The sequence below is a fragment of the Kogia breviceps genome, chromosome 19, assembly GCF_026419965.1.
Source record: "Kogia breviceps isolate mKogBre1 chromosome 19, mKogBre1 haplotype 1, whole genome shotgun sequence".
Classification (NCBI taxonomy): domain Eukaryota; kingdom Metazoa; phylum Chordata; class Mammalia; order Artiodactyla; family Physeteridae; genus Kogia; species Kogia breviceps.
In genome coordinates, this window is record NC_081328.1 from 27,714,485 (window position 1) to 27,739,661 (window position 25,177).

The window sequence follows — 25,177 nt, forward strand, 5'->3', positions numbered from 1 at the left end:
ATCAATTATACAAAAAGAGATGTCACTTGAAGTAAAACTAATATCTCAGAACAGAGACAAACCACTTCCAGTTCTTGACATCTTCTCTCCTTTAGTGAGACTTAAGAACAATTCTCTTGAGTAGCTTTATCACTTGTTTATCATCCTTATATTTGCAATTGAAACACACTGGTGTGCAGAATGTCCATGACTTCCCGGTGAACGTAGTACCTGTTCATACCGCTTTTCTCTAGGGGGCTTGTTGCAGCCTTGAGAATGCTCCTTGCACACTATCAATTATGCAAGGTGTAATTGAACCGGAGCCCCAGCTGCTGTGTTCTGAAATCTACTGCCACATTTTTACCTAGTCCATGCTTCCCATGGCTGCTTCCAGCCAATGACTGAGCTTGGCCGGGATACACGGGCAGACCCATTCCTGGGAGATTTGGGACTGCTCTGATGGATACTTTGGCTCAAGCACTCTCTCAAGACCTTGTCAAACCTTCTTCTGAGAACATGGTGGTCTAGAACACGTCTATCAAACATTGGGGTCAGACTGGCATCATGGTCTGATGGCTCGCCTAGCATTTCCCATATCATTTTTCTATTTTTTTCTCATACAGGTGTTTCCCTAATAACTCCTTGTAAATTTAATCCCATCTTGGCACCCAGTTCTTGGATAGCCTGGAATAACACAGAACCTGACTCTTAGCAGCATATGCCCAGAATTCTACTTGGAAAAAAGGCATAGAGTCAACTGCCTTTGTTCTACCTCAGGTAGAATGTTGGTAACTCATTGAATGATAATCCCCATTTTCATAGTTTAATCTCATTTCTTAATCTGTTGCTTTTTACCCATTTAAACTAACCCCTGAGTCACAGCTGTACTCTAGAAAACCACATCTGTTCATACCTGTCTGTTGGGTCATTTGGTCACTGACTCTGTATGTGAGGCCCTAAATTCAAGTCCATGTGGTTGAACTTCCTAACTGCAGTCTGTCACTTGACCTTAATCTTGTCTATATCCTTGACTGGGATGAAACTGTAGGTTTGCCTCAGGGCCCACAGAATTTCTGCTCAAAGGTAAATTTGTTAAAGGAGGAAACTAAAACTTCTATAATATTTTTAAATGGAAACCTTTACTAAAATCTTTATATACCACTTTATTCTTATGTTCCAGGCACTCTGCTAATTAATATGCATGCATTATCTCTACTAATCCATATCAACCCCTTTAGGCTGGCATGATTACTGCTCCATTTTACAGATAATCAGCCTACCAGAGGTCTCACACTAATGAGTGGTGGATCCAGGGAGTGTGACCACAGAATTTTGCTCTTGATTTTACTGTCTAGATGCCATTTCTTCACTATTAAAAGCTGTGTGACCTTGACTAATTCACTTAGTTGTGGTAAGCCTATTACACATATGTAAGAGGAAGATAATAATACTACTGACCCTTTATTGAGTTTCTCATGTTTTTGTCATTTTAGGTAATGTATTATCTTAGTCCTCATTACAACCCTAGAAGGTAGGCATTGTTCTTGTACCTATTGCTGTGTAACAAAACATTGCAAAACTTAGTGGTATAAAACAATAATATTTTATTATTTCTCATGATTCTGGGCATGTACATTCTGGGTGGTTCTTTTCCTGGCCTCACTGGAAATAATTCACATGGTTGCTGTCATCTAATAGCTCTGGGACTGGAGTTTCCAAGAGGGCCTCAGTCACATATCTGGCATTTGAAGGGACAGAGGCTTTTCAGTTCTTCTACCTGTAGCCTTTGAACCTTCACTAAGCTAGACTGACCTTCACAGCATCATGGCCTAAGGATTCCAAGGAAGTGAAATTGAAAAGTATAAAATAACTTAAAGCTTAGGTATCACACTTGTAAATATTGCTTTTACTGGTCAGGGTAAGTCACAAGGCCAGTCCTGATGAGAAGAGCAGCAATGCCACATTCCAAAGTGGACATTATTACATTCATTGGGAGTCATTGTTACTATAAACCTCATTTTAAAGGTGACAAAACTAAATAGAAAAGTCAGAATTAAAATCCAGATCTGTATTCTCACCTCTTTGGTTTTCTTCCCTCTCTGCCATGCTAGGGAAGCAGTCTGCAAACTCAACCGTGTCATTCAAAGTCCTCTCAGCTTTAGGTATTGAGTTTTTATTCTAGCACATATTTATTAAGTGTAAGACACTGTTTCAGGGCATGGAGTTATAACCCAATGATAAAGTAGGATTGGAACTTGAACATGGATCCTCTGAATACCAATTCATTACTCTTTTTACCATATCAAAGGATGATAAATGCATGGAACTTATGCTGCCACTACCATTCTCCCATGTCCCTGGTACCACTAATTGATCAAAGTAAACACTCGAGATGAAAGACTTTTAATATATAAAATGGGGAAATAGTAGTCTCAAATAGTGCTGGGGAAACTGGATATTCATATGCAAAAGAATTTCGCAGCACTCTTATCTCAGACCTCTCACCCAAAATAACAGGAAATAGATTAAGGACTTAAATCTAAGACCTGAAACCATAAAGCTCCTGGGAGAAAGCATAGGGATTATGCTCCTTGTTTTCAGTCTTGGAAATGATTTTTTGGATTTGACACCAAAAACAAAGGCAACAAGAACAAAAATAAACAACTGGGACTACATCAAATTAAAAAACTTCTGCACAGCAAAGGCAACCAGCAATAAAATGAAAAGAAGACCTATGGAATGAAAGAAAATATTTGCAAGCCATATATCTGTTAAGTGATTAACAATCAAAATATATAAAGAAGTCACACAACTCAATAGAAAAAAGAAAATCTGATTAAAAAGTAGAGGAATGGAACAGACGTTTTTCCAAAGAAGACATATGAATGGTCATCAGGCACATGAAAAGGTTCTCAACAGCACTAATCATCAAGGAAATGCAAATCAAAGTCATAATAAGATATTACCTCATACCTGTCAGAATGGCTATCATCCTTCACAATACATGAAAATCAAACCATCATGCTGTACACCTTAAACTTATACAGTGATATATGTCAATAATTAATAAAACTGGAAAAATAACATTATATAAAAAGGAATGACTATCCTCAGAAAGAAAAGAGATAACAAGTGTTGGCAAGGCTGTGGAGAAAAGGGAAACCAGGTGCATTGATGATGAAAATGTAAATTGGTGCAACCACTGTGGAAAACATCATGGAGGTTTCTCAAAAATTGAAAATAGAACTGCTGTATTATCCAGCAATCCTACTTCCATGTATGTATCCAAAAGAAATGAAAACACTATCTCAGAGAGATATCTGCACTCCCAAGTGCATTGCAGCATATTCACAAGAGCCAAGATATAGAATCAATCTAAGTGTTCATCAATGGATGAATGGATAAAGAAGTTGTGGTATATTACATACAATGGAATATTATTCAGCCACGAGAAAGAATAAAATCCTGCCATTTGTAACAACATGGATGGGCCTTGAAGGCACTATGTTGAGTGAGATAAACCAGACACAGAAAGACAAATACTGTGTGGTATCACTTATATATGTAATCTATTTTTAAAAGCCAAACTCATAGATACAGAGAGTAAAAAAGTAGTTTGCTAGGGAATGAAGGATAGGGGAAATAGAGATTGGTAAAAGGATACAAACGTTCAGCTATAAAATGAGTAAGACCTGAGGGTCTAAGGTACAGTGTGGTGACTATAGTTGATAACACTGTATTATATAATTGAAACTTGCTAAGAGACTAGAAATTAAATGTTTTTCCCTCCCTCCCTATCTATATATCTATGTATCTATCTATCTAAATATGTGAGGTGAGGGATGTGTTAATTAATTAGATGGGAGGAATCATTTCACAATGTATACTTATATCAAACCATCACAATGTACACTATAAATATCTAACAATTTTATTTGTCAGTTATACCTCAACAAAGCTGGAAAAAAAATGGGTCCTACTTGAAATTTATCTATCTTTTCAGATAACAGACAGATATACAGTAAAATCATTGGTCATTTTCTTCTTAAAGGATGGAACTGCCCAACTCAGGTTCCTAAAATATCTAAGACAGGGTACTTCACAGTCAAAAGAGCATTTTTTCTTTTTTTCCCTTTTTAAATTAGGTATTTCCTTTCCTGGTGAACTGGGCATGGAAATATTCGGGGCCTCTTTACCACTATTCCACAAATCCTTTTCTGATTGTTCCTTCTTTTCCTTAGCTCCTGCCTCCCTTTTTTCATCATTTCCTCTCTTTCTCTCTCTTTTCTTCTTCCATCTTTCTCTGTCTCTGCCAAAGGCATAATTAGCACATCTTGCATTTAGAAATGAAATCCTGCAGAGTGCACTATTATACTACGAATAATGACTACACCCTAATTGCAGTAAAATTGCCATTTGGAATAAGAAGTTTAATGCTCTGCACATCTGCAATGAATAAATCAAAAGAAACCATTGTTGATTTTGTTTCATGATTCCTGCAACAAATACCAATTTTGCTCAAAGCAGTTGCTTAATTGTTTCCTTTTCAGCAGTACCTCACTGCCATAATGAATGCAAGCATTAGAATGATGGCCACTGTTTTTCACCATGCAAATGGAGACATTTCTCTGAGTTCCAGAGATCTGCTTGTATACAGTCGCTGCTGACTTCAAACAATTTAAGAATGCTGAAATCATAAAGGCGTCTGAAAGAAAATTAAAATTCTCATTGGTCAGAAAGTTTATCTGGACAAAATGGACCTCATATGTGAGTATCTATATGATAAACTGGATGTAACTAATCAGGCAATCTAAATGTAGTCACAAATCTATTTTAATCTATGATTTTTTTGTCTGAATGAATGTGAAAATTTACTTCCCTTACTATTGTTCTGAAATTGTAGAAATTGAAGTGAATTTTGAGGATCATTTTGTCTAGTTTTCTGTTTCTAGAACTTCATTCAAAAAACTTTTATTAAGCTTCTATCATATATCAGACCCTGGTGGTTACAGGGACATTTCAGGAGGAATAGAATACAGTATCCATTATTACTAGCTATACCACATAAGTCAGGAGGGTATTTCTACTTATAGGCATCTTTAGGAATAAAAATTCCATGAACTCTTCACGTTATTCAAATGATCAAAGCAAGCAGTTCTAATTCACTTATATTTCTATGCAACTCGAATTATTAATAGGGGATTAGAGGGGAAAAGAAACCCTTAGCTCTCAGCTTATACACAAATAAATTAATTGTTATTTTCCTTTGCAACCAAGGAAAATAGCCTATTGAACTAGTGAAAAGAATTAAAATGCATTTGTTTCACAATTGCTTGGCATGAAATCTATTTGGCATAAATTCAATTAGTCATTTATTTGAGGGAAATTCATTTCCATCTGTGGCCATGTCAGCTGAATCAGCTACTGGGAGTCCACTTACTGTGATGCTCCATCTATAATTATTTTTGTTTTTTCAACTCAGGTGGGTTTTAACATACTCCAGTTAGTTGCTATATAGTTTTACGGTTATTTGTTTGCTTTCCCCCAAAGATCTTAGTGTTTTGTACTCTCTAAAATAAATGACGCGTATACTTTTACCTAATCTAAAATCACACACACATGAATCTATCACAGTGGTTTAAGCAATGAATTCAATGTGTATCACAAAGTGACGCATAAGTAAAAATGAAAAAAGTGGAACCTAGGCTTTCCTGGTGGCACAGTGGTGGAGAGTCCGCCTGCCAATGCAGGGGACACGGGTTCGTGCCCCAGTCCGGGAAGATTCCACATGCCGCGGAGCGGCTGGGCCCGTGAGCCATGGCTGCTGAGCCTGCGCATCTGGAGCCTGTGCTCCGCAATGGGAGAGGTCACAACAGTGAGAGGCCCACGTACAGCAAAAAAAAAAAAGTGGAACCTAATTGTCTAGTTTACGGAATAGTCAGGGAATGCTGCCCACTGGTTCTTTCTGTGGCAGACGTGCCGGCAGCAAGAATGGAACTGCCATTTAATTTGCTTTTTTTTTTAAACATCTTTATTGGAGTATAATTGCCTTACAATGGTGTGTTAGTTTCTGCTTTATAACAAAGTGAAACAGTTATACATATACAAGTGTCCCTATATCTCTTTCTTCTTGGGTCTCCCTCCCTCCCACCCTCCCTATGCCCCACCTCTAGGGGGTCACAAAGCACCAAGCTGATCTCCCTGTGCTATGCGGCTGCTGCCCACTAGCTATCTATTTTACATTTGGTAGTGTATATATGTCCATGCCACTCTCTCACTTTGTCCCAGCTTACCCTTCCCCCTCCCCATATCCTCAAGTCCATTCTCTAGGAGGTCTGTGTCTTTGTTCCCATTTGCCCCTAGGTTATTCATGACCATTTTTTTTTTTTTTTTTAGATTCCATATATATGTGTTACCGTACGGTATTTGTTTTCCTCTTTCTGACTTACTTCACACTGTATGACAGACTCTAGGTACATTAACCTCACTACGAATAACTCAGTTTTGTTTCTTTTTATGGCTGAGTAATATTCCATTGTATATATGTGCCGCATCTTCTTTATCCATTCATTTGTCAATGGACACTTAGGTTGCTTCCATGTCCTGGCTATCGTAAATAGAGCTGCAATGAACATTTTGGTACATGACTATTTTTGAATTATGGTTTTCTCAGGGTATATACCCAGTAGTGGGATTGCTGGGTCATATGGTAGTTCTATTTTTAGTTTTTTAAGGAACCTCCATACTGTTCTCCATAGTGGCTGTATCAACTTACATTCCCACCAACAGTGCAAGAGAGTTCCCTTTTTCCCACACCCTCTCCAGCAATTATTGTTTGTAGATTTTTTGATGATGGCCATTCTGACTGTTGTAAGATGATATCTCATTGTAATTTTGATTTGCATTTCTCTAATGATTAATGATGTTGAGCATTCTTTCATGTATTTGTTGGCAATCTGTATATCTTCTTTGGAGAAATGTCTATTTAGGGCTTCTGCCCATTTTTGCATTGGGTTGTTTGTTTTTTTGATATTGAGCTGCATGAGCTGCTTGTAAATTTTGGAGAGTAATCCTTTGTCAGTTACTTCATTTGCAAATATTTTCTCCCATTCTGAGGGTGGTTTTCTTGTCTTGTTTATGGTTTCCTTTGCTGTGCAAAAGGTTTGAAGTTTCATTAGATCCCATTTGTTTATTTTTGGTTTTATTTCCATTTCTCTAGGAGGTGGGTCAAAAAGGATCTTGCTGTGATTTATGTCATAGAGTGTTCTGCCTATGTTTTCCTCTAAGAGTTTGATAATGTCTGGCTTTACATTTAGGTCTTTAATCCATTTTGAGTTTATTTTTGTGTATGGTGTTAAGAAGTGTTCTAATTTCATTCTTTTAAATATAGCTGTCCAGTTTTCCCAGCACCACTTATTGAAGAGGCTGTCTTTTTTCCCTTGTATATTCTTGCCTCCTTTATGAAATATAAGGTGACCATATGTGCATGGGTTTATCTCTAGGCTTTCTATCTTGTTCCATTGATCTATATTTTCATTTTTGTATCAGTACCATACTGTCTTGATTACTGTCGCTTTGTAGTATAGTCTGAAGTCAGGGAGCCTGATTCCTCCAGCTCCACTTTTCTTTCTCAGATTGCTCTATTTGAGGTCTTTTGTGTTTCCATACGAATTGTGAAATTTTTTGTTCTAATTCTGTGAAAAATGCCATTGCTCATTTGATATCTTTTTCCATCCCCTCACTTTCAGTCTGTATGTGTCCCTAGGTCTGATGTGGGTCTCTTGTAGGCAGCATATATACGGGTCTTGTTTTTGTATCCATTCAGCCAGTCTATGTCTTTGTTTTGAGCATTTAATCCATTTACCTTTAAGGTAATTATTGATATGTATGTTCCTATTACCATTTTCTTAATTGTTTTGGGTTTGTTATTGTAAGTTTTTTCCTTCTCTTGTTTTTCCTTTAGCTTTTGTTGTAAGCTGGTTTGGTGTGGCTGAATTCTCTCAGCTTTTGCTTATCTGTAAAGCTTTTAATTTCTCCATCAAATCTGAATGAGATCCTTGCTGGGTAGAGTAATCTTGGTTTTAGGTTTTTCTCCTTTACCACTTTAAATATGTCCTGCCACTCCCTTCTGGCTTGCAGAGTTTCTGCTGAAAGATCAGCTGTTATCCTTATGGGGATTCCCTTGTGTGTTATTTGTTGTTTTTCCTTTACTGCTTTTACTATTTTTTCGTTGTATTTAATTTTTGATAGTTTGATTAATATGTGTCTTGGTGTGTTTCTCCTTGGATTTATCCTTTATGGGACTCTCTGTGCTTCATGGACTTGATTAACTATTTCCTTTCCCATATTAGAGAAGTTATGAACTATAATCTCTTCAAATATTTTCTCAGTCCCTTTCTTTTTCTCTTCTTCTTCTGGGACCCCTATAATTCAAATGTTCATGTATTTAATGTTGTCCCAGAGGTCTCTGAGACTGACCTCAATTCTTTTCATTCTTTTTTCTTTATTCTGCTCTGTAGTAGTTATTTCCACTATTTTATCTTCCAGGTCACTTATCCCTTCTTTGCCTCAGTTATTCTGCTACTGATCCCTTCTAGAGAATTTTTAATTTCATTTATTTTGTTGTTCATCACTGTTTGTTTGCTCTTTAGTTCTTTTAGGTCCTTATTAAACGTTTCTTGTATTTTCTCCATTCTATTTCCAAGATTTTGGATCATCTTTACTATCATTTTTCTGAATTCTTTTTCAGGTAGACTGCCTATTTCCTCTTCATTTGTTAAGCTTGGTGGTTTTTTGCCTTGCTCCTTCATGTGCTGTGTGATTCTCTGTCTTCTCATTTTGCTTATCTTATTGTGTTTGGGGTCTCCTTTTCGCAGGCTGCAGTTTCGTAGTTCCCGTTGTTTTTGGTGTCTGTCCCCAGGGGCTAAAGTTGGTTCAGTAGGTTGTGTAGACTTCCTGGTGGAGGGGACTAGTGCCTGTGTTCTGGTGGATGAGGCTGGATCTTGTCTTTCTGGTGGGCAGGTCCATGTCTGGTGGTGTGTTTTGGGGTGTCTGTGGCCTTATTATGGGTTTAGGCAGCCTCTGTGCTAATGGGTGTGTTTGTCTTCATGTCTTGCTAATTGTTTGTCATAGGATGTCCAGCACTGTAGCTTGCTGGTCATTGAGTGGAGCTGGGTCTTGGCATTGAGATGGAGATCTCTGGGAGATTTTCACCATTTGATATTACATGGAGCTGGGAGGTTTCTTGTGGACCAATGTCCTGAAGTTGGTTCTCCCACCTCAGAGGCACAGCCTTGACACCTGGCTGGAGCACCAAGATCCTATCATACACACGGCTCTGAATAAAATGGAGAAAAAAGAAAGAAAGAAAGAAAGAAAGAAAGAAAGAAAGAAAGAAAGAAAGAAGCAGATAAAATAAAATAAAGTAAAATAAAATAGTTATTAAAATAAAAAATAATTATTAAAAATTATTTTTAAGTAATAAAAAAAGAAGAGAGCAACCAAACTATAAAACAAATCCACCAATGATAACAAGTGCTAAAAACTATACTTAAAAAAAAAAAAAATAAGGATAGAACCCTAGGACAAATGGTAAAAGCAAAGCTATACAGACAAAATCACACACAGAAGCATACACATACACACTCACATTAAGAGAAAAAGGGAAAAAATATATATATATCATTGCTCCCAAAGTCCACTTCCTCAATTTGGGATGATTCGTTGTCTGTTCAGTTATTCCACAGATGCAGAGTACATCAAGTTGATTGTGGAGATTTTATCCACTGCTCCTGAGACTGCTGGGAGAGATTTCCCTTTCTCCCTGTGTCTGCATGTAGGTCACCTGAGGGCATCTGTTCTTCACTCAGACAGGACGGGGTTAAAGGAGCAGCTGATTTGGGGGACTCTGGATCACTCTTGCTGGGGGAAGGAGGGGTACAGAGTGTGGGGCAAGCCTGCAGCGGCAGAAGCTGGCATGATGTTGCACCAACGTGAGGCGCGCTGTGTGTTCTCCTGGGGAAGTTGTCCCTGGATCACGGGACCCTGGCACTGGCGGGCTGCACAGCCTCCCAGGAGGGGAAGTGTGGAGAGTGACCTGTGCTCACACACGGGCTTCTTGGTGGCTGCAGCAGTGGCCTTAGTGTCTCATGCCTGTCTCGGGGGTTCGTGTTGATAGCCACGGCTTGTGCCCATCTCTGAAACTCCTTTAAGCAGTGGTCTTAAGCCCCTCTCCTCACGTATCAGGAAACAAAGAGGCAAGAAAAAGTCTCTTGCCTCTTCGGCAGTTCCAGACCTTTTCCCGGACTCCCTCCGGTCTAGCCGGGGTGCACTAGCCCCCTTCAGGCTGTGTTCACGCCGCCAACTGCAGTCCTCTCCCTGGGATCCAACCTCCGAAGGTCAAGCCTCAGCTCTCAGCCCCCTCCCGCCCCAGCAGGTGAGCACACAAGCCTCTCGGGCTGGTGAGTGCTGGTCGGCACTGATCCTCTGTGCAGGAATCTCTCCGCTTTGCCCTCCTCACCCCTGTTGCTGCGCTCTCCTCTGTGGCTCCGAAGCTTCCCCCTCCGCCCCCGCGCAGTCTCCGCCCGCGAAGGGCCTTCCTAGTGTGTGGAAACCTTTCCTCCTTCACAGCTCTCTCTCCCACTGGTGCAGGTCCTATCCCCATTCTTTTGTCTCTATTTTTTCTTTTTTCTTTCACCCCACCCAGGTACGTGGGGAGTTTCTTGCCTTTTGGGAGGTCTGAAGTCTTCTGCCAGCGTTCAGTAGGTGTTGTGTAGGAGTTGTTCTGCATGTAGATGTATTTCTGATGTATTTGTGGGGAGGAAGGTGATCTCCACGTCTTACTCTTCCACCATCTTGAAGCTCCCCAGTCTAATTTACACTTTATAAATTTCAAAGTAACTAAAAAGATACCTCAAAGAAGTGTGTCTCTGTGAAGTCTTCAGCCAGTATAATGCACAAAGACAAACACAGTGTCACAAAAGTTCTCATGTACTCTAAATTGAAGCATAGAATCAGACAAACAGGAAGGTGAGTCAAAATTATCTCTGTCTTACACGGGTAATACAAGCCACTCAAATCCCTATAGTTCTGTCTTTTTGAAGGTATTTGAGACCACAAGAGAGTCTGCCCAACCCCTTTTTCCTTTCCACTTACCCATCACACATGGGCTCCATTATTCAGCATGTTTGCCTTCTTAAAGACTGATCAGATTACCAATGCACAGGCTTTCTCTGTTATCACTGGTGCCACCTCCATTGATACATATGATCATATTAATGTTCCCTTCATTGTTGGTCAAAGGAACAAATTCATCCGCCATCGAGAGGTGGTGATGTAAAAAGAAATTCAAATAAATATAAATGTGCAATCTGATATACATGACTCAATCCACTTAGAAAGTGTATCTTTATGTTTTTGAGAAGTGGTAAATGTTTATTTTTTCTTCTTCTTTTTCTCCTGCAACATCTGTTGGCTTACACTTGGCATCCTTTGTAATGCACCTGTGTAGGAAATGAAAATTTCAATAGAGAAAGGAGAAAGGTGGGCAGGAATAAGGAAGAAATGGGAAAGACATTTTAAATGTTATCAGTTTATGAATGTCAGCATTTCATCTTCTTATACAAAAAAGTAAATGCATGTGTGAGTGTGTCTGTGTATATTGTCTTCGATTCACTTGCTCTTCTAATTAGGTAAACACAAGATTATTTTTAAATTGTGTGTCACAGCCAAAAGCACAATTGATGTCTAAAGTACAGGCTTAATTCTGTATGACTCCCCTTTTCCTTCTTGCTCTCTGAAGCAAACACCCATTCTTCTGGAAGAATAGCTCCTCAAGGAGTAGATTTCGTCCCTCTCTTCTATGTCCTTTGAGTACTTTGAATCCTCTCAAATTGCTGCCTTTTTTAGGGCTTTGTATGAGGATCAAGGATTCTTAGTGAGTCCTCTAGGGATATGTACATACAAACCAGATAAGTGCCCTTTCCAGGTCACCTCTTGGCCATTAAGTTGGTCTGATTGCTTTTGGTGCTGTATGTTGGGAGTTCTTGAATAGTTTGGCAACAAATTAAGGATGCGGAAGAGTTGTTGGTGGCAGGGGAAGAGGTGGGTACTACTCTTGACTCCTGCCTTAAAAAAAAACCTCCTGGTCCCCACAGGGAATGGTTGGTTGTAAACCTTGGCACCCTTAAGTTTTTTCTTTTATATAGGGGTAGGCAACATCTGTGCTTTATGTTTTTTTTGTTTTGTTTTGTTTTTTTTTTCCGGTATGCGGGCCTCTCACTGTTGTGGCCTCTTCCGTTGTGGAGCACAGGCTCTGGACGCACAGGCTCAGCGACCATGGCTCACGGGTCTAGACGCTCCACAGCATGTGGGATCCTCCCGGACCGGGGCACGAACCCACATCCCCTGCATCGGCAGGCAGACTCTCAACCACTGCGCCGCCAGGGAAGCCCGACATCTGTGCTTTAAGCACTTTATAGAATAACTATAAAATAAAGGAGAGTCTAAAATTAATAAAATACATAATGTGAAGTCATAGCAGGCATATTAGAATGTGCCACCTTAATCCTCACAATGTCCCTATAACCTCATTTTACAGATGGGGAAGCTGAGGCACAAAAAGTTTAAGTACCTAACCCAAGTTCACACAGTAAGTTGCAGAGTTGGGATTTGATCTAAGAGTCAAATATTCACTACCCAAGAGTGAATCTTATAAGCCTGAAGCCAAAAAAGCAGTAAAAATAAACTGCTATAAATACATAAATATTTAAAACCTGTATTCATCAAAAATTATAAACAAAATTGGAAATCAACAAACTGGAGAAAAATGACATTGCACTGTATGGCAATATGTTTTGTAAAGGAGTAAAGTGCATTTTAATATTTGATTTGTACTGAAAAAGAGGAAGCTAAATTCTATTTCTTTTGTATATTTAGAAAATAAAAGAATCAACTTCTAATGATTAGAGTTAATATCATTTTAAAGGAATTAAATTTTGGTGGTTCTAGAGATTATGTAGGGAGACCTATAAGAATATATAAAATACAGAAAGCTAGCATATTAGAATAAGGAGAGACTAAGGATATTAAATGAAGCCAGAAATTAAACAAAAAATGCAGACCGTAGACTATTTTATCCTTGTAAATGGGCTATGAACGGCCTTCTCAAAATATTTATATCATTACAGCACTGACTTTCAAAAAGCTTGTTCCCACACAGTCCCTATATATAGCTGATAGCATCTCAACAGAACACAATTCCATAAATGCACATCTACATTGTATAGGCATGAGTATGAAAATTCTTTTAGGTACAAGGTAAATGTACAAAATCAGTAATAATTATAAACAACTCAACCATTTACTGAATGTAATGGATGAAAAAAATCCTTATTTCACAATTGCAACGAAGAAGATAAAAACCCAGCAATAATTTTAACTTAGACTACATGACATCTATATCAAGGAAATCTATAAACACTACTGAGAGACGTTAAATAAAGAGTAAACTCTAACCAACATTGTAAATTAACTATGATTCAATAAAAAAGGGTTATAAAATAAATAAATACTAAGAAAAAAAGACTAAACTATGGAAAGTCAATCTAAATTAATAGATGGAAAGTTCCAATATGATAAAATAACATGTCAATAAATGTATTTGTTAAAATATAGTTCTCATTAAGGTGTGTGTATATATATACATACACCTTAATTCAATATTTTATCATATATACATAAGATTTTGGTAATTTTTCTAAGTGATTCTAAAGTTAAATTGAAGAATACATATATATCACTATCTGGGAGAAAATTTTATCAACCTTAAGCCAATAAAGCAGTAAAAAATCAATTAATAAAAATACATAATTTTTAAAAACATATATACATAAAACATTTATAAACAAAATAGGAATATCAACAAACTGGAGAAAATATACCAAAAATATAATTGTGATAAATTGTAAAAATAGGCATTGAAGAAAAGGGAAGCTGGATCCACCAGTTCCAGTGCCTCATTGATTGAGGGTTGCCCTTGGGAAGGTTGAATCCATGGCACTTTGGGGTGACCGCAAGCTCCCATGAACCTGGAGAGAGTCTTCAAGCAGAAAAACAGAGATGCTGATGATGGAGATGGAAAGCTCTCAGCGTGTCGCAGGTGAACTCAGGGAAGGTGGAGGCAATATGGGGCAGGGGAAATTGAGCAGTATCTCTACAAAGGAGAAGTGTCTTGATTATAGAATTTAATGAAAAATGCTGGAGAAAAACTGTATGTATGGAGAACAATGACCATTATGTAAGAAAAGTGCATAGGTTAAAGACTGGAAGGAAGCATGGCATAACATTAAAAGTGAATGTCTTGGATTCTAGACCTATCACCAAATTTCAATTATAATTGTAGTAGCAATAATATAGAAATAAAGAGCTGTCATAATTATTGTTGTTAATTTTGTTTCGTTTAGAGCAGGTGTTGGCAAACTACAACTCAGTTTCTATTTTTGCAAAAAGAGTTTTATTGGATGCATAGCCACACCCATTCATTTACATATTTTCTAAGGCTGATTTTGCTACAACTAAAGAGTTGAGTCATTGCCACAAAAACTGAAAACCTAATATATTTATTTTCTGAATTTTTACAGAAAAGTTTTGCTGATCCCTAGTTTAGAACAGTATACTGAACTAATAAGATAATTTGAGCACAATTTGAGTATTTAGGGGGAAAGAAAATGGACAGGGCAGTAAAGTACTGTATTTATGTAATGCACATTGTGACATAAATTTAAGAAGCGCAAAGGTAGGGACATAAACTACTCATAATATCCTCTCAGGTAATAATCAAATTCAACTTTTCTATCCTATATTTTGGCTGTTAATCTTTTATAGCACAGACTGGGAAAATTTGAGAATGTCAACCATTCCACTTGAAAGAGTTCAATCAGTGCTTGAGTTTCAAATCAATACCATCTTGAAATTATGTGAAGATAATGAAGTGGCCCACTAGCAAATTGCCTTTAAAATTGGGTTTGAAAAGCTTCAATTAAATGGCTTCATTAAGAAAAGTGAGACCCTAAATGTCCAATAAAAGGGAGCCGGACTCGTTTGAGAAATGGGTAATTCCAGGACTGAGGCAGAAAAAATACAAGGTGAACCTAGGAATGTTTTAGTGCCTAAAAGTAAGAAAGTGTTCAAAAACTATTGTGAACATGTCAAGTGGATACAAGAGCTAAACTGATGAGTCTGGCTAATTTGAGCATAAAAAATAATGATGGTAATGGAGTATAATACAAGTAAAAAAATACATGAACTTATAACAATACCAAAAAATGGGAGAGGGGGATGGATGCTTTTCTTCATTGAAGAATGCCAGCTAATACACGTGGAAGAAATGATAGAGTTAGAATATAACCATTTAGATACCACCAATATAATAATTCAGGCAAGGATAATCAAGGATGCTAAAATTACTTGGTGAAATAGGGAGCAGCATATTTCATGGTCTCAAAATACCACCCTAGTAATTACTTGTTAAATGATAGAAGTACTTTCATAATGAAAAGATTGGGCACTAATCTGACCTGAATCAAATATTTAAACTTGGGCCCCCATTAACAGAACAAATGTGACTCAAGAATTTATACAACATCACCTATGCAGTATTCTTTTTTTTTTTTTTTTTTTTTTTTTCTTTTGTGGTATGCGGGCCTCACTGTTGTGGCCTCTCCCATTGCGGAGCACAGGCTCCGGACGCGCAGGCTCATCGGCCATGGCTCGCGGGCCCAGCGGCTCCGCGGCATGTGGGATCTTCCCAGACCGGGGCACGAACCCGTGTCCCCTGCATCGGCAGGCGGATTCTCAACCACTGCGCCACCAGGGAAGCCCACCTATGCAGTATTCTTATCAAAAATGTTTACTCTGAATTTAATCACGAAGAATCAGGCAAATCCAGAATATGGGACATTGTACTAGTCAACTGACCTAAATTATTAGGAGATTATTCTAGGTTGAAGGAGATTATTTTGGTTTAATAGGAACCAAATGCAATACATGTATTCTGGATTCTGGACAGGGGGAAAAACAGATATAAAGGACATATGGGAAAATTTGAAGATGAATTTTATATTAGACAACATTATTAAATCCATGTTAAATTTCTTGACATTGTAATAACATTGTGGTTATATAGGATGATGTTCTTGTTCATAGGAGATAGATGCTGAGGTATTTAGGGGTGAAGTGTCATGGTATCTGCTATGTACTGCTACTGCACATAGTTCAGAAACGAGAGGGGAGTGAGAAAATGTAGCAAAAACGCTAACTAATATTTATTCAAAATTATTTAAATTACTTTTTATTTTTAAATTGCATTTGTTTTGTTTTGTAATAACATTATTGCAAACATTTATCATACAATTACTATGTCTAAAGACCTTTGCTAAGTATTAGATCACTAAGAGGCATAAACCATAGAATCCAGTTCTCAAGAAGGCATCTATTTACATGGCAAACATTTCCCAATTACTATATGTTAGATGCTAAATAGATAACTCCAGAAATAGGTACTGGAAGAGTTCAGAGGAGAAAGCTTGAGCTGAACTAATTTGATACGCTACAAGTAGTAAGTGAGTCCTGAAGGAATTACCACCATTTACTATGCTGAAAACTCCAACTAAAAACTTATACTCACCTTTCATGGTAAAATCTCTGAAATCCAAATTCTGATGAGCTCACCCTTACAAAATTCCAAATGTATTGTTTTATTCCTAAAATCTTCTTTCATACTTTCTCTGATCAAATATAGAAAGAATAAAAGTAAAGAGTGAGTCTTCTAATCCATTGGTGTCTGGATAACCCTCACAAATGGATTTATTTGTAAATAAATAATAAATCTGGTAAGAGATATGCAGCGGGTTTTTCTGACACTTTGTTGGATCTTAGCAACATTTCCTCCCGTCTGCGCTTTCACTTTATCACGAGAGACTAGAAGCCCACAAACTGCATTTCTCTGATTCCCTTGTCAGCTGGCTTCTAATTAAGTTCTTCCAATAGCAGACACTGAAGGCATATTGGAGGGCTGGAGAGAAGAAGTCAGTCTCCCTGGTTGATTCCTCAGACAACAGAAGTCCAGGCCCTTGAGGTCCTGCTCAGGTAGAGTTCCACATGGTGCAGTGGCAGCAAAGACACAGCAGCCTCCACCACACGGGGCTACCTGCTCTGGTTCTGGTAGGGGTGGCATGGCAGCTGTAAACACCAGTGCCTCAGTAGCATAGCCCTGTGGCCTTGGGATCTGACAGTGTCTGTGATGATAATAGCTGGGTATGCCTTTGGCCTTACAGCAGCATCAACAGAAGAGCAGTGTCTTAGCTTTCTGCCAAGTAGCAGAAATGGGGTTCCAATAATGGCAGTGGATGCTCCGGCAACCTCAGTGACACAGCAGGGGCTTTGGGTACCACAATTTACCCTTTTGCTCCTTCAGTCCTATTAGAAAATAGAGGCTTCCTATCATTACCAATATCTGAACGAACTAAACTTTTATTTTTCTCCTCTAGTCAGTCCAACACTTTGGAAATGCTGTATTAAATTCTCCCTACTTGGGATTCCCAGAGCCATTCCTGCTTCGTTTTTGTTTTGGACTGAACAGTGACTGACCCATCAGTGACTTTAAGGATTTGTGTATAATTGGGCTTCAGGACTTGGGGTCCTGGGAGCAGCAGATTTTAGGTTTAATCTAATACATTTTTCTTTATGACTGCCTCTTAAGTGTATTTAAGAAACTGAAATTTGATTCACTCATTTAGATGGTTTCCTGATGCATTTTCTGCTGATGGCAGCAACAGCATGAGGTATCAGGAAAGCTTTGAAGCATGTGGGAGAGCAGAAGTGGTGGTGGTTGGTTTTGCTGGATGATACCTGTATAACTTTGGGAATTACTCCTGACAACATGTATTTAGCACCTCCAAAGTGCCAATACTGAACTACATGACATCACATGTGTTACCTCATTTGTCCTCCCCCGCCCCATGCCAAAAAACCCCTCAAATCCCTAGTCTAATGAGTATTATCATTTCCTCCTTAGGAGAAAGATATTTTGGCCACCTGCATTAGAATACCTTGGGGTGCCTATTAACAATCAGGTTCCAGGAACTTACCCTACACTTACTAATCAAGAATCTCTGTGGGTGGCATCTGGGTGTCCTAGGTGATTCTTATGCATCCCCCAAATTTGAGAAGCACTATCAGAGAGAAGTAACTTGCTCAAGGTCAGAGTATTAGAGATAACATTTGAACTTGTTGGTCTGACTTGAAATCCACGTTTCTCCCACTCACCCCACTTACATAGTCCCATCATCTAAGGGAAGGAATTGTTGAGCAAAGATGAGAGGCCACATGCTCTCAACTATTATATTAGTGTTCTACATTTGATGAATATTTTGAGTTTCCAAGGTATTTTCATCCAGCTTTCCCATTTAACAAAGCATAATATGGTTTGATTAAACAAAGGCTTTTTCTTCAAACTTATTCTGAGTACTGTTTCATATTTCTCTTCTCTTGGCAAGTGATGAAACAACTCAAATTATCTATCATTAAATATATTATGAGAATATAACCCATGTCAATTTACTACACTTACTGGTTCTGAAATGGAGGGCAATTTACCTCTGTCTTCTTTATTTCTCCAACAACCTGCTTGTTATTTGTTGCTTTGACTTTGCTTCTAGTATCTCATCTAACTTAACAATCTTGATTCATTTCAATTCAGCAGGCATTTATTGACAGCCGATGTTTTTCACACTGTCTTAAGCCCTGTGGGAGATAAAGACTCTGCCCCCAATGGAGCATGTTCTCCAAAAGCTCCTCTTGGCGTGGCCATATCCATGCTATGCTGCTTTTGGAGTGAGATCAATAAAAATCACCCATTCATCTTTAAAATTATCCAAATTGACAGCATATGGCTCAGCTATGTCTCAATTAAGAGCTCATTGAGGGCTTCCCTGGTGGCGCAGTGGTTAAATATCCACCTGCCAATGCAGGGACTACAGGTTCGATCCCTGGTCCGGGAAGATCCCACATGCCACGGAGCAACTAAGCCCGTTCGGCACAACTACTGAGCCTGTGCTCTAGAGCCCGCGAGCCACAACTACTGAAGCCTGCGCACTTAGAGCCTGTGTTCTGCAACAAGAGGAGCCGCCACAATGAGTAAGCCCATGCACCGCAACGAAGAGTAGCCACCGCTCGCAGCAACTAAAGAAAGCCCACGTGCAACGAAGCAGCCAAAAAAAAAAAGGTCATAAAATATGCTAGTCAAGGAAGTTGAAGTTTTCAATGTTAAATGTAATTGATGTTGAAAAACAAATTCTTTCTTTTTTTTTTTTTTGCAGTACGCGGGCCTCTCACTGTTGTGGCCTCTAGCGTTGCAGAGCATAGGCTCCGGACGCGCAGGCTTAGCGGCCACGGCTCAGGGGCCTAGCCGCTCCGCGGCACGTGGGATCCTCTCAGACCGGGACACAAACCCGTGTCCCCTGCATTGGCAGGCGGACTCTCAACCACTGCGCCACCAGGGAAGCCCAACAAATTCCTTCTTAAGACATGTTTCCCAGGAGTGGGACCACAGCTGATTCACTTGGCTTTCCAGTGTGTTAAGGTAAGCAGTCTTTTCAGAATCAGAAATTCCCATTTTAAAGGAAGGTCTCATTTTGAAGGGAGAGATTTCCACAGTACCTTACCTTCTAGAGCTGTTGGGATGATTAAAAGAGGTTTTGCATTAAAAATGCTCAGGATAGTTTCCACCTAAAAGTAAGAGCTCAGTAAGTGTGAGTGAGTTACTTTAAAATTGAAGGCTGTGCTTGATAGGAAGCATTTTTAAAATGCAGGAACAAACTTATAAAATATTTAGTACACATTTCAACACACATTTATGGAATGTGCTTATGGGAGAGAATAAAAATAAGACCTGGTTTTAACTTACTATCAAGTTGCTTACCATCTAGATTTATACAAATATATACATAAATATTACCTAAAGCATTATTTTTAATGATTTTTAATGATCGTAAATGAGGACATGTCTAAATAGTGATGATGATGATGATGATAAATAAAACAAGGACAATATATATATATATATATTTTTTTTTTTTTATACTAAGTATTTTATTGTATGCCACCACCAGTGTATATAAAATAATTACCCTTGTGAAACAGAAATTCATGAATATTCAGAGAGGTAGACTGACAAAAGTAGAAGTTTGTATAGTATGGCACATGTTATAGAGACAGGCTTTTGTACAAGGCTTCAGATTTAGCTTTCCTTTGAATAGTCACCGGTTTATGAAAAGTGGTTAAAAAACCTTGCAAAAATTCATTTTACTACAAAAAGGAACAGACTTTCTGAGGTCTGAAGGGATTTGTACTTGAAGATACTCCAGTCAGCAGGGGGTCATGTTGAGCATTCTGCAGACAGAATTGTTTCAAATCTGCAGCTGCCTGGGAAACCTTCACGCGGTTGAGCCCGGCCTCCAGCCGGAGTTGTTGAACCACTTTCTTCATAGCGGCGACGCTGGAGGAACCAGACATGGCGCACGCGAGAGCTGGGCAGATGGGCAATCCGTCAGGACAATATATTTTTATATGACTTTATAGCTTAATGTGCTTTCACATTTTCTCACTTAATCCTCACAATAATTGTGTGAGACAAATATTCTTTTTTTTTTTGGATGTTGGGGGTAGGAGTTTTTATTAATTAATTAATTAATTTTTGCTGTGTTGGGTCTTCGTTTCTGTGCGAGGGCTTTCTCTAGTTGTGGCAAGCAGGGGCCACTCTTCATCGCGGTGCGCGGGGCCTCTCACTATCGCGGCCTCTCTTGTAGCAGAGCACAGGCTCCAGACGCGCAGGCTCAGTAGTTGTGGCTCACGGGCCTACTTGCTCCACTGCATGTGGGATCATCCCAGACCAGGGCTCGAACCCGTGTTGCCTGCATTAGCAGGGAGATTCTCAACCACTGCGCCACCAGGGAAGCCCGAGACAAATATTCTTTAATTGAGATAACTGAGCATTGATGAATTGATTTGTCTGTGGTTCAGAGCTTTGAGGGGACAGAGCTAGGACAAAAATCCAGTTTATTCCAAGGTTAAATCTGGACAGACGATATGAGAGAGAGGTATGAACTGTCCCTTGTATTTTACGGGACAGTTCTAAGAAAAAAATGGAGTCCATTTGTTCAGATTAAAGTTAGCCTTTTTAATTTGCCAAAGGATGTACATACAAAGAAATGATCTTGTTCTCTGGGCTTTTTATATCATCCAACAAATCATCCTACACTGCCTGTTAATAAACCAACATAAAATTCCTAACTCATATTCAAGGGTGATTGATGGTTGTGTGATATTATGAAAACAATAAGTTAATATCATTAATTAATCGATAATATCTCAACTGAGTCTACTAATTGGAAAATGAGCTTGGAAATGTTGGTCAAAAATAAATTACACCAATACAGTCATACAGTTTTGGACCTAGTTAAAAGAATTAAACATTTAAATCATTATATTTCTAATTAAGCATCATCCTAGGACACCCTTAGAGAAAACACTGAAAGGAAGGAAACACTGTTTGACTTTCAAGCCAATAGGATTTAAACTATGGCTAGGAAAGAGGGAGGGAGGGAGGGAAAGGGAGGAGAGAGAGAGAGAGAGAGAGAGAGAGAGAGAGAGAGGAAGAGATAGAGGTAGATTGAGGAGGGGATGGAAGGAGAGGGAGAGAAGGAAAGAGAGAGAAAATGTTTAGCTTTTAAATTCATATTCCATGATGCCTATGATATAAATGTTTAAGACTGAGTTTCTGGAGAAAACATACAACTAAATAATAGTACCATGGCTTTTACTTTAAACTAGTAGAGAACTTCTGTAAAAATATTACAGAGAATAGATGGCATTTTTAATTCTCCCCTATGTTTAGCCTACCTGAAACAATAAAAGAATAAACAGTTAACTTCCCTTCACAATAAAATTAAGAAATAATTATAAATTCACCAACTATGAAGACAATTTGCCAATAATGGACACAGGAGCTAAAAACGGATATATGATTCAAATGTAAGTTAAAACCCATGTGATCCAGCCTTCGAGCAGTATCTCAGTCTAGCAGCCAGAAACAATGGAAAATTAATTCATTACTAAACTATTTTCTTTCAGAAAAGTCTAGCTCTTCCATTTGTAATCTGAATTTCTTTAATCCCTTCTAAACTCTTAGAAGACTTCAGTTCTACAGTTGACCCCTCTCTTTCCTGCATCCCCATCTCTAATGATATAAATCTAGTAAGCATATGAACAAGTTAGTGCTAGCTCCAGACGCGCAGACTCAGCGGCCATGGCTCATGGGCCCAGCTGCTCCGCAGCATGTGGGATCTTCCCGGACCGGGGCATGAACCCATGTCCCCTGCATCGGCAGGCGGGCTCTCAACCACTGCGCCACCAGGGAAGCCCAATGTGCTAACATCTTAATATGCTTTTGATCCCACAACCCTCTACAACTGTGCCTCATTTCTTCACCTTTCTCCTAGAAACATTATTTTCTTAGTTGTCCCCACACCCCAGCTTTACTGAGATATAATTGGCATATGACATTGTGTAAGTTTAAGGTGTACAAGGTGATAATTTGATACACACATATTGTGAAATGTTTACACCAATAAGGTCAGTTAACACATTCTTCCTTTCACATAGTTACCATTTTGTTATTGTTGCTATGGTGAGAATATTAAAGCTCTACTTTCAAAGCAACTTTCAAGTAAATAATATGTATTGTTAACTATAGTCACCATGCTGTACAGTATTGGTAACTATAGCCACCATGCTGCACCTGGAAGTTAATCATCTTATAATTGAAAATGTTTACCCTTTGACTAATATTTGCCCATTCCCTCCAATCCTCATCCCCTAGCAACCGCAGTTCTACAATCTGCTTCTATGAGTTCAACATTTTTAGATAAGTGCGATCATACAGTGTTTGTCTTTGTGTGACTTGTTTCACTTGGCATAATGTGCTCAAATTCCATCCATATTGTCACAAATGGCAGGATTTCCTTCCTTTTTATGGCTGAATAATATTTCATTGTATATATATTACTGTTACTGAAATGCAAGTCCACGTGCCCAATGCACAGTGAGGCCAAACAATACCAAAATGTCAGAGTTTGGAACAGAGAAAAGTTTATTGCAGGGCCATGCAAGGAGATGGGTGCCTCATGCCTTAAAAACCCCAAACTCCCTGAAAGCTTTCAGCAAAGCCCTTTTATAGGAAAAGTGAGGGAGGGGAGTGGTTGGTTGTTGCAGACTTCTTGATGTCAGATCCTTTGTTCTTGAGGTCAGGTCATGGTCAGGTAATGATGTTCCTGTAAATCTTCACCAAGCAAATGTTATTCTCTGTTCTGACAAGAAAGGGCAAGGTCCCAAGGCACAACTTTCACCCTCCGAAGTCCAGGTCCTGGCTGAAGAGGCAGATCTCAGCTGGTGGCTCCCTCAGGGCCAGGTCCCCAGACCCTGCCCAACCACCATCACTGAGGGAGCCAGGAGCCCAGGACCCAACCAGCCCACAGGCTCCCCAGGCCACCCAAATGGCGAGGGCCAGGTCCCACAGACTGCATCCTATGCAAACTGCCACTGTCATTAGGTTGCAGAGGCAGGGAGGGGGGAGAGGTTCACTGCCCCCTCAAGGCCTGGGCCCGGCCAGTGGGCGGCCTTGGCGAGGGCTCTGGAGCCCTGCAGAACACAGCCCCCAGCCTGTTCCCTGGGCCCCACTAGCTCACCCACTAGCCCGAGGCCAGGTGAGCTGGAGGGGTCCAGGGAGAAGGCCAGGATCTGTCTCTTACCTCACTCTCTGCCTGACAACCACCACTCCACTGACCGTTGGCCGAACAGCCCCACAATCTTTGCTCACTGACAGTTGCTTGCTTGGGGGAGGGGCCCACTTCAGCACCGACCAATGGCTGAGCAACCATTAGTGGTCTTGTGGTAACCATTGCCTGGTAACCGGGTGCGGGGTATCGGCGCAGAGCAACAGCTGCCTGCTAAGGGCTGCACATGGCTGTGCTCTATTATATTACCACATCTTCTTTATTCATTCACCCATCAACAGGCACTTAGGTTGTTTCCATTCCTTGGCTATTATGAATAAAGCTGCAATGAACCTGGGGGTGCAGATATCTCTTTGAGATAGTGATTTCACTTCCTTGGAATATATACCCAGACATGGGATTGCTGGATCATATGGTAGTTTTATTTTCAATTTTTGAGGAACCTCCATATTGCTTTCCATAGTGGCTGCACCAAGTTACATTCCCACCAATGGTGCACCATAGTCTAGTCAGCACTTTTTTATCTCGTGTGCTTTTGATGATAGCCATTCTAACAGGTGTTAAGTGATTATCTCATTATGGCTTTGATTTGCATTTCCCTGAGGATTAGCGATGTTGAGCACCTGTCCATTGGCTTTCTGGTGTCCACCAGAAAGTTTAATTGAATTAATTATTGATTGTTTCTGGATGCTGGACTGAGATGCTACTTCAAGGCTGGGCCACGTGGACTTGAGCTTCACCATCTGGCCTCTGCCCCCTCTCCCACTCACCTTGTGCTACTCTGCCCTCACCCCTTTGTCCATCGGCCACACTGAGACATTCCTCATACCAGTTCACTACTCAGATGAGGCAAGTTATTTCCTGTTTTAGGGTTCATGTCCTCTGACAGGAACACCCCTTACCCAGCTTTACAAAAGGAAGCTTTCTTTAATCCTTCAGGCTGCAGTTCAAATGTTACTTTTTCCAAGAGTACTTCATTGACCCCCTCAACTGCCCTCCATCTCATCACTTCCATCTTACCATCTTGTTTCTTTCTGTTTTAGAATCTACCACAAGCTGAAGCTAATGCTGTTTGTTTGTATGTTTGTTTATTTATTAACTATCTTCACCAATTAGAATGTGAGCTTGAGGAAGGAAACTTGATGAATCTGTTTACTGCCCTACCCTGCAGTGTCTAATATATAGAAGATATGTATAGAAGATAATAGATATTTGACAAACAAATAAATGGAAGAAAAACACATCCTTTGTGACACTTTGTAAAATCACCTTTGCTGGTTTCTCTCCTCCCATTTTCTTCCTTCTGTTACCACATTTTCAGCCTGGCGGATTTCTTCTATTCTCTTGTT

The 25,177-nt window shown here is 39.4% G+C and overlaps 1 protein-coding gene across 1 annotated transcript; it reads right to left on the reverse strand.

The window, feature by feature from the left end:
* Positions 1-20,201: 20,201 nt before the first annotated feature.
* Positions 20,202-20,581, reverse strand: LOC131746099 (guanine nucleotide-binding protein G(I)/G(S)/G(O) subunit gamma-5). Its single transcript, XM_059047060.2, has one exon. The coding sequence runs from the start codon at positions 20,548-20,550 to the stop codon at positions 20,344-20,346; it is 207 nt and encodes a 68-aa protein (XP_058903043.1). The 5' UTR covers positions 20,551-20,581; the 3' UTR covers positions 20,202-20,343.
* Between the last annotated feature and the right edge of the window lie 4,596 nt (positions 20,582-25,177).